This window comes from Catharus ustulatus, chromosome 35, assembly GCF_009819885.2.
Source record: "Catharus ustulatus isolate bCatUst1 chromosome 35, bCatUst1.pri.v2, whole genome shotgun sequence".
In the NCBI taxonomy this organism is placed as follows: domain Eukaryota; kingdom Metazoa; phylum Chordata; class Aves; order Passeriformes; family Turdidae; genus Catharus; species Catharus ustulatus.
The window spans coordinates 926,665-937,169 of record NC_046255.1 but is presented as its reverse complement, the minus strand read 5'-3'; the positions used below and the strand labels follow the sequence as shown (position 1 = coordinate 937,169).

General features: G+C 61.0%; 1 protein-coding gene across 1 annotated transcript; it reads right to left on the bottom strand.

The window, feature by feature from the left end:
• Positions 1 to 1,338: 1,338 nt before the first annotated feature.
• On the bottom strand, positions 1,339 to 7,804 carry LOC117009728 (myeloid-associated differentiation marker homolog). Its single transcript, XM_033084046.1, has 2 exons — positions 7,723 to 7,804; positions 1,339 to 2,223 (listed from the first exon to the last, which is right to left on the bottom strand). Exon 2 carries the CDS (start codon positions 2,213 to 2,215, stop codon positions 1,346 to 1,348), a length of 870 nt encoding a protein of 289 aa, XP_032939937.1. The 5' UTR covers positions 2,216 to 2,223; positions 7,723 to 7,804; the 3' UTR covers positions 1,339 to 1,345.
• Between the last annotated feature and the right edge of the window lie 2,701 nt (positions 7,805 to 10,505).

Below are 10,505 nucleotides of genomic sequence, written 5' to 3'. Positions count from 1 at the left end.
TCCTCACAGACACTCAGCAGCTCATTAAGAAGCAGAAATGACACTTTAATGACAACACCCCCAAATTAAGGCCTCAGCGGTGTCCCCCTCCCCAAGACCCCCCCTTATGATCCCTCAGGCACTTGATCCCATCCCAAATTTCCAGACCCTGCCCCACAGAGGATCCAGGACACGTTTAGAACCGGAATCCATCCTGGCCCTGAGCGCTGCTGGTGTCCAAATCCTTCACCAGGTGAGTCCAGGTCCCACAAATGTCACTTTAGGGGGTGCCTGGAGCACCCTTGGGGTCCTGAGCCCACCCCACAGGAACACCCAGACCCCCATTAGGATCCCAGTATCCCCCAGACCCCAAAAAGAGCCGGATTCTGCCCCACAGAAGATCCAAGACTCACATTAGAGGCTGAAGAGGGGACCCCAGACCCTCAGAGCATCCAGATCCCACCGTGGGGTGACCCCCAGACCCACATTAGGGGCCCAATCCTGCCCTAGAGAGGATCCAGGATTAAAATTAGGAGCCCATGAGGGGACCCCAGACCCCTCTTAGGATCCAAATACTGCCAGGATGGGACCCCAGACCCCTCTTAGGATCCAAATACTGCCAGGATGGGACCCCAGACCCCTCTTAGGATCCAAATACTTCCAGGATGGGACCCCAGACCCCTCTTAGGATCCAAATACTGCCCCACAGAGCATCCAGGATCCCATTTGGAGCCTGATCCCACCCCAGGAGAAGACCCCAGACCCCATAGAGGCTGGATCCCACCCTGGGGTGACCCCAAACCCCTTTTAGGATCCCAATCCTGCCCCACAGAGCATCCAGGACCCCTTTGGGAAGCTGATCCCACCCCAGGAGAAGACCCCAGACCCCCATAGAAGCTGGATCTCACCCTGGGGTGACCCCAAACCCCTTTTAGGATCCCAATCCTGCCCCACAGAGCATCCAGGACCCCATTTAGAGCTGATCCCACCCTGGGGTGACCCCAGACCCCTCCAGGTCCCTCTTAGGATCCCAATCCTGCCCCACAGAGCATCCAGGACCCCATTTGGGAGCCTGATCCCACCCTGGGGTGACCCCAGACCCCCATCAGGATCCCAGTCCTGCCCCACAGAGCATCCAGGACCCCATTTGGGAGCCTGATCCCACCCTGGGGTGACCCCAGACCCCCATCAGGATCCCAATCCTGCCCCACAGAGCATCCAGGACCCCATTTAGAGCCTGATCCCACCCCAGGAGAAGACCCCAGACCCCCACGCAGGCCCTGATCCCACCCTGTGGCAGACCCCAGCCCTCTGTTTAAGCCTCCAACTCCCCCCTGAACCCCCCCACTCACCCCGCCGCGCCCCCTCAGGCCCTGAGCAGCACCAACCTGCCCGTCTGCCCCAAATCCACCCCGAACGCCACCAGGTTGAGCCCGCTGAGCACGGCCACCAGCACCTCCCTGTCCCAGGGACACGTGGCCGAGCAGCCGTAGGGTCTCCGCGAGCGGCCCCCCATGTCGTCCGAGAAGCTGTACAGCGCCCACAGCACCGTGGCCGCCCCGTAGGCCACCACCCCTAACCCCGCATAGACCCCCAACCCCCAGCGCAGCCCCTCGGGGTCGCGCATCCACCCGCACCACCCCCATCCCAGCAGGCAACCCCCGACCAGCAGCACCCCCAGCACGAAGGACACGCAGAAAATGCCCAGACACCAACGCAACGCCGCCGGGCCGGACGCCGCGCCCAGCTCGGCCGATAAACCGAGGAGGAGAAGAGCCAGGAAAGCTTCGACCACCTTGAGCAGCCCCGAGGGGGTGGCCAGGTACGGGGCGGCCTCGCCGGGTCGCGCCCGGTCGCGGGTGACCTCGGCGGCGTAGGCCAAGGTGGCGATGGCCGAGGCGGCGGTGGCGGCGGCGCGGAGGGCGCGGGGGCGGCCGTGGCCACCCTCGTTCCCTCGGAGGTGGCCCAGTGGCCACAGGACGGTGGCGGTGGCGCAAGCCATGGCGGCGGCGGTGGCCAGGACCAGCGGGAGGTCGCGGCGGGGCGGCGGGCGGCGGAAGGCGTCGTTGAGGAGGAGGAGGAGGGTGAAGACGAAGGATAAAGCCCAGGCGGACAAGCAGCCGTCGCCCTCGCCGGGGTGCCAGTAGCCAGGAGCTGCTGCCAGGGCCAGGGCCAGCAGGGCGCTGAGGGCTTGGATGCAGCGGAGAAGGGACGGGGGGCGGCACGGAGGGGGCATCCCGGGGGCTGTGGAGAGAGGGGGGCGGTGAGTTTGGGGCTGGGGGGCATCGGGGGGTCTTGGGGGGTATTGGGGGTATTGAGGCTTTGGGGTATCAGGGGTACATTTTTACCCTCAGGTTTGCACCCTGGGGGATTTTTGGGGGTCTGCACACAGCAGAGAGGGAACAGGAGCATCTGTGGAAAATGGGGGGCAGGGATTTTGGGGGTTTTTGGGGCATTGGGGGGTCTTGAGTGGGTATCAGGGTATTGGGGGTATTGAGGCTGGGGGTATCAGGGATATTTGGGGGGTATCAGGGATATTGGGGGGGTACCAGGGGTACATTTTCACCCTCAGGTTTACACCCTGGGGGGTTTTTCGGGGTCTGGGACAGCAGAGAGGGAACAAGGGTATCTGTGGAAAATGGGGGTCAGGGATTTTGGGGGTTTTTGGGGTTGGAGAGCATCGAGGGGTCTTGGGGAGTGTTGAGGGTATTGAGGCTGGGGGTATCAGGGATATTTGGGGGGTACCAGGGGTACATTTTCACCCTGAGGTTTGCACCCTGGGGGGTTTTTGGGGGTCTGCACACAGCAGAGAGGGAACAGGGGCGTCTGTGGAAAATGGGGGTCAGTGAGTTTGGGGGTTTTTGGGGCTGGAGAGCATCGGGGAGTCTTGGGGGGTCTTGGGGGTATTGAGGCTGGGGGGGTATCAGGGATGTTGGGGGGGTATCAGGGGTACATTTTTACCCTCAGTTTTGCACCCTGGGGGTTTTTGGGGGGCTGGGAAACAGCAGAGAAGGAACAGAAGCATCTGTGGAAAATGGGGGGTCAGCGATTTTGGGGGTTTTTAGGGTCAGGAGGGGGGGATTGGGGAGCACCAGTGGGATTTGGGGTGTGGAGGACTGGGCAGACTGGGAGCTGGAATTAAGGACTAGGAGGAGATTTTGGCACTGGGGTTTTTGGGGGTCTGCACACAGCAGAGAGGGAACAGGAGCGTCTGTGGAAAATGGAGGTCAGTGATTTTGGGGGTTTTTGGGGCATTGGGGGGTCTTGGGTGGGTATCAGGGTATTGGGGGTATTGAGGCTTGGGGAGTATCAGAAATATTTGGGGGGTATCAGGGATATTGGGGGGGTATCAGGGATGTTGGGGGGGTATCAGGGATACATTTTTACCCTCAGGTTTACACCCTGGGAGGTTTTGGGGGTCTGCACACAGCAGAGAGGAACAGGGGCATCAGTGGAAAATGGGGGGCAGTGAGTTTGGGGGTGTTTGGGGTCAGGAGAGGGAGATTGGGGAGCACCAGTGGGATTTGGGGTGTGGAAAACTGGGCAGACTGGGAGCTGGAATTAAGGACTGGGAGGAGATTTTGGCACTGGGGGTTTTTGGGGGGCTGCACACAGCAGAGAGGGAACAGGGGTGTCTGTGGAAAATGGGGGTCAGTGATTTGGGGGTTTTTGGGGCATTGGGGGGTCTTGGGCAGGTATCAGGGTAGTGGGGGTATTGAGGCTGGGGGAGTATCAGAAATATTTGGGGTTATCAGGGATATTGGGGGGGTATCAGGGGTACATTTTTCCCCTCAGGTTTACAGCCCGAGGATTTTGAGGGGCTGGGAAACAGCAGAGAGGGAACAGGGGTGTCTGTGGAAAATGGGGGTCAGTGATTTTGGGGGTGTTTGGGGTCAGGAGGAAGGGATTGGGGAGCACCAGTGGGATTTGGGGTGTGGAAAACTGGGCAGACTGGGAGCTGGAATTAAGGACTGGGAGGAGATTTTGGCACTGGGGGTTTTTGGGGGGCTGCACACAGCAGAGAGGGAACAGGGGTGTCTGTGGAAAATGGGGGTCTGATTTTGGGGGTTTTTAGGGTCAGAAGGAGGGTCTTGGGTGGGTATCAGGGTATTGGGGGTATTGAGGCTGGGGGTATCAGGGATATTTGGGGGTATCACGGGTACATTTTTACCCTCAGGTTTACACTCTGGGGGATTTTGGGGGGCTGGGAAACAGCAGAGAGGGAACAGGGGTGTCTGTGGAAAATGGGGGTCAGTGATTTTGGGGGTTTTTGGGGCTGGAGAGCATCGGGGGGTCTTGGGGAGTGTTGAGGGTATTGAGGCTGGGGGTATCAGGGATATTTGGGGGGTATCAGGGATATTGGGGGGGTATCAGGGGTACATTTTCACCCTCAGTTTTGCACCCTGGGGGATTTTGGGGGGCTGGGACACAGCAGAGAGGAAACAGGGGTGTCTGTGGAAAATGGGGGTTGGTGAGTTTGGGGGTGTTTGGGGCTGGAGAGCATCGGGGGGTCTTGGGGGTATTGAGGCTGGGGGGTATCAGGGATATTGGGGGGGTATCAGGGGAACATTTTTACCCTCAGGTTTGCAGCCTGGGGGGTTTTTGGGGGTCTGCACACAGCAGAGAGGGAACAGGGGCATCTGTGCAGAGATGGGGGGCAGCGAGTTTGGGGGTTTTTGGGGCATTGGAGGGTCTTGGGTGGGTATCAGGGTATTGGGGGTATTGAGGATGGGGTTATCAGGGATATTTGGAGGTATCACGGGTACATTTTTACCCTCAGGTTTACACCCTGGGGGGTTTTTTCGGGGTCTGGGACAGCAGAGAGGGAACAAGGGTATCTGTGGAAAATGGGGGTCAGGGATTTTGGGGGTGTTTGGGGCTGGAGAGCATCGGGGGGTATTGGGGGTATTGAGGCTGGGGGTATCAGGGATATTTGGGGGGGTATCAGGGGTACATTTTTACCCTCAGGTTTGCAGCCTGGGGGTTTTGAGGGGCTGGGAAACAGCAGAGAGGAACAGGGGCATCTGTGGAAAATGGGGGTCAGTGATTTTGGGGGTGTTTGGGGTCAGGAGGAGGGGATTGGGGAGCACCAGTGGGATTTGGGGTGTGGAGAACTGGGCAGACTGGGAGCTGGAATTAAGAACTGGGAGGAGATTTTGGCACTGGGGTTTTTGGGGGTCTGCACACAACAGAGAGGGAACAGGGGTGTCTGTGGAAAATGGGGGTCAGTGATTTTGGGGGTGTTTGGGGCATTGGAGGGTCTTGGGTGGGTATCAGGGTATTGGGGGTATTGAGGCTGGGGGAGTATCAGGGATATTTGGGGTTTATCAGGGATATTGGGGGGGTATCAGGGATGTTGGGGGGTATCAGGGGTACATTTTTACCCTCAGGTTTACATTCCGAAGGTTTTGAGGGGCTGGGACACAGCAGAGAGGGAGCAGGGGTGTCTGTGGAAAATGGGGGTCAGTGATTTTGGGGGTGTTTGGGGTCAGGAGGGGGAGATTGGGGAGCACCAGTGGGATTTGGGGTGTGGAGAACTGGGCAGACTGGGAGCTGGAATTAAGGACTGGGAGGAGATTTTGGCACTGGGGTTTTTGGGGGGCTGGGACACAGTAGAGAGGGAACAGGGGTGTCTGTGGAAAATGGGGGTCAGTGATTTTGGGGGTGTTTGGGGCATTGGAGGGTCTTGGGTGGGTATCAGGGTATTGGGGGTATTGAGGCTGGGGGAGTATCAGAAATATTTGGGGGTATCAGGGATATTGGGGGGGTATCAGGGGTACATTTTTACCCTCAGTTTTGCACCCCGAGGGTTTTGAGGGGCTGGGAAACAGCAGAGAGGGAGCAGGGGTGTCTGTAGAAAATGGGGGTCAGTGATTTTGGGGGTGTCTGGGGTCAGGAGGGGGAGATTGGGGAGCACCAGTGGGATTTGGGGTGTGGAGGACTGGGCAGACTGGGAGCTGGAATTAAGGACTGGGAGGAGATTTTGGCACTGGGGGTTTTTGAGGGGCTGGGAAACAGCAGAGAAGAACAGAAGCATCTGTGGAAAATGGGGGTCAGTGATTTTGGGGGTGTTTGAAGCATTGGGGGGGTCTTGGGTGGGTATCAGGGTATTGGGAGTATTGAGGCTGGGGGAGTATCAGAAATATTTGGAGGTTATCAGGGATATTTGGGGGGTATCAGGGGTACATTTTTACCCTCAGGTTTGCACCCTGGGGGCTTTTTGGGGGTCTGCACACTGCAGAGAGGGAACAGGGGCGTCTGTGGAAAATGGGGGTCAGGGATTTTGGGGGTTTTTGGGGCATTGGGGGGTCTTGGGTGGGTATCAGGGTATTGGGGGTGTTGAGGCTGGAGGGGTATCAGAAATATTTGGGGGTATCAGGGATATTGGGGGGTATCAGGGGTACATTTTTACCCTCAGGTTTGCAGCCTGGGGGTTTTGGAGGTCTGCACGCAGCAGAGAGGGAACAGGGGTGTCTGTGCAGAGATGGGGGTCAGGGATTTTGGGGGTTTTTGGGGCATTGGAGGGTCTTGGGTGGGTATCAGGGTATTGGGGGTATTGAGGCTTGGGGAGTATCAGAAATATTTGGGGTTATCAGGGATATTGGGGGGGTATCAGGGATGTTGGGGGGGTATCAGGGATACATTTTTACCCTCAGGTTTACACCCTGGGAGGTTTTGGGGGTCTGCACACAGCAGAGAGGGAACAGGGGCATCTGTGGAAAATGGGGGTCAGTGATTTTGGGGGTGTTTGGGGTTGGAGAGCATCGGGGGGTCTTGGGGGTATTGAGGCTGGGGGTATCAGGGATATTGGGGGGTATCAGGGGTACATTTTTACCCTCAGGTTTGCAGCCTGGGGGCTTTTTGGGGGTCTGCACACAGCAGAGAGGGAACAGGGGTGTCTGTGGAAAATGGGGGTCAGTGATTTTGGGGGTTTTTAGGGTCAGGAGGGGGAGATTGGGGAGCACCAGTGGGATTTGGGGTGTGGAGGACTGGGCAGACTGGGAGCTGGAATTAAGGACTGGGAGGAGATTTTGGCACTGGGGGTTTTTGGGGGTCTGCACACAGCAGAGGGGGAACAGGGGTGTCTGTGCAGAGGTGGGGGTCAGTGATTTTGGGGTTTTTTGGGGGAGCACCAGTGGGATTTGGGGTGTGGAAAACTGGGCAGACTGGGAGCTGGAATTAAGCACTGGGGGCAGATTTTGGCACTGGGGGTTTTTGGGGGGTCTGCACACAGCAGAGAGGGAACAGGGGAACCTGTGGAAAATGAGGGTCAGTGATTTTGGGCTTTTTTGTGGGAGCACCAGTGGGATTTGGGATGTGGACTGGGCACACTGGGAGCTGGAATTAAGCACTGAGTGAGCAGAGATTTTGGCACTGGGGGATTCTGGGGGCGGTTATCGTGTGACTGAGGATTTTTAGCGGGGCTGGAAGGAAATGAAGGAATTAAAGCAGGGATTCCCAGCAATGCTGGGGTTCACCCGGGGGTCCCGGCCGTGCGGGGGAGGGGTCGCTCAGGGCTGTGCCCATAAAAGGCTTTGCAGAATCTCCTTCCTCTCCCCCCCCCTCCCCATCTGGGGTCGCCCCGCCCCAGGAGGGCGCTGGCCGCATCCTGTGCCTGATTTTGGGGAGGGGAGGGGGGTCCCACACATCCAGGGGAGACCCCAAGAGTTGGGAATGGACCCCCCACACATTGGGTCACCGCCTCTTCCCCACAAACTTCCCCCCAAAACCCCCGGCGCTCACCCGAGTGGGTTCGGCTTGTTCCGGAGGAGTTCGGGACTTTTTTTGGGTTGGGTTCGGGTCCTTCCGGACGGGACGGTCCCGATTCGGGTCCGCTCCGGGCCGGGTTCGGGTGTGTCTGGGGCGGTTCCGCTCCTAACGGTTCGGGTTCTCTCCGAGTCCCCTCGGGGAGATTCGGGTCCCTCCGGAGCGCTTCGGGTTCACGTTCGTGTCCCCCCGGGTCGGTTCGGTTCCCTTCGCGCGGGACGCTCCCGGTTCGGGGGTTTTCGAGACGGTTCGGGTCTCTCCGGAGCGGTTCGGGGTCCCCTCAGAGAGTTCGGGTTTTTCCACTCAGGTTCGGGCCCCCTTGGCGCGGGACGCTCCCGGTTCGGGTGTTTCCGGGACGGTTCGGGTGCCCCCGGTCCGAGTTCGGTTCCCCTTGGCTCGGGACCCTCCCGGAGGTTCGGGTGTTTCCGGAGCGGTTCGGGTCCCCTCAGGCAGTTCGGGTGCCCCCGGTCCGGGTTCGGTTCCCTTGGCTCGGGACGCTCCCGGTTCGGGTGTTTCCGGAGCGGTTCGGGTCCCCTCAGGCAGTTCGGGTGCCCCCGGTCCGGGTTCGGTTCCCTTGGCTCGGGACCCTCCCGGTTCGGGTGTTTCCGGAGCGGTTCGGGTGCCCCCGGTCCGGGTTCGGTTCCCCTTGGCTCGGGACGTCCCGGTTCGGGTGTTTCTGGACGGTTCGGGTCTCTCCGGGGCGGTTCGGCTGCTCCCGGTTCGGATCCCGCCGGGCGGTTCGGGGTCCCCTCAAGCAATTCGGGTGTTTCCGGAGCGGTTCGGGTGCCCCCGGTCCGGGTTCGGTTCCCCTTAGCGCGGGACCCTCCCGGAGGTTCGGGTGTTTCCGGAGCGGTTCGGAGTCCCCTCAGGCAGTTCGGGCGTTTCCGCTCCGGTTCGGATCCCCCCGGTCCGGGTTCGGGTCCCTCCGCCGTGTCACTCCGGGCGGTGCCCCCGGGGCGTGGCCGGGGGGGGGTGTGTGACGTCAGGGGGTCCCCGCGATGACGTCACAGCATCACCACGCCCTGGGGGTGCTCCGGGGCGCCCCCCGCTGCCCCTCCCCCCGCGCTGGTTTTGGGTTGTTTTGCGCTGTTTTGGGAAGTTTGGGCCGTTTCCGCAGCAACGCGACCGCGACCGCACCAAATATTTATTTGGTTTCCATGGCAACGGGGAGGGGGGACAGGAACTCGGAGGGGGGGGGGGGGACAGCGAGGTCCGGTGGGGGAGGGGGAGGGGAGGGGGGGTCAGGGCTCAGGGGGGTCTCGGGACCCCCCCCAAATCCAGCCGGGGGGTGGGGAGGGGTCCCTCGCGGCTCAGCACCTGCGGAGGGGGGGGGTGAGGGGGGGCACGGGGGGGGTGGGACCCCCACCCATATCCCGGAACCACACCCATGGGGCTGGGACCCCCACCCGTGGGTGTGAGACTCCCAAACATGGATCTGGGACCCCCACCCATATCCCAGAACCCCACCCATGGATCTGAGACCCCCCCACCCATGGTCCCAGAACTCCATCCCTGAGTCTGGGACCCCCACCCATGGATCTGAGACCCCCACCCGTGGGGCTGGGACCACCCACCCATGTCCCAGAACCACACCCATGTTCTAGGACCCCACCCGAGGCTCTGGGACCCCCACCCATGGATCTGGGACCCCCCACCCATATCCCGGAACCACACCCATGGATCTGAGACCCCCACCCATGGGGCTGGGACCACCCACCCATGGGTCTGAGACCCCCACTCGAGGATCTGGGACCACGCCCATGAGTCTGGGACCCCCACCCATGGGTGTGAGACTCCCAAACATGGATCTGGGACCCCCACCCATGGATCTGAGACCCCCACCCATATCCCAGAACCCCACCCATGGATCAGGGACCCCCACCCGAGGCTCTGCGACCCCCACCCATATCCCAGAACCCCTCCCATGGGGCTGGGACCCCCACCCATGGATCTGGGACCCCCACCCGTGGGGCTGGGACCACCCATCCATATCCTAGAACCCCACCCATGGGTCTGGGACCCCCACCCATGGGTGTGAGACTCCCACCCATGGATCTGAGACCCCCACCCATGGATCTGGGACCCCCACCCGAGGGTCTGGGACCACCCACCCATATCCCAGAATCCCACCCGAGGGGCTGGGACCCCCACCCATGGGTCTGGGACCACGCCCATGAGTCTGAGACCCCCACCCATGGGTGTGAGACTCCCAAACATGGATCTGGGACCCCCACCCATGGGTGTGAGACTCCCAAACATGGATCTGGGACCCCCACACATGGATCACGGACCCCCACCCAAGGGTCTGGGACCACCCCCGTGGGTTTGGGACCCCCACCCATGGTCCCAGAACCCCACCCGAGGCTCTGAGACCCCGACCCATGGATCAGGGACCCCCACCCATGAGCCTGAGACCACCCCCGTGGGTTTGGGACCCCCACCCATGAATTTGGGACCACCCTCATGAATCTGAGACCCCCCCCCACCCATGGTCCCAGAACCCCACCCATGGATCTGGGATCACCCCAGGACCCCTCCCCATGTCCCATCCCCCCCAGGACCCCCCCAGGACCCCCCACCTCTCTCAGGACCCCTCCCCATGTCCCCAGGACCCCCCCAGGACCCCCCCACCTCTCTCAGGACCCTCTCTCTCAGCTCGCCGGGGCTCAGGGGTCTCTCCTCCTCTTCCTCCTCCTCTTCCTCCTGCTGCTCCCCCTCCCTGGGGGGATTTGGGGGGGCTGTGACATCGGGGGGACCCC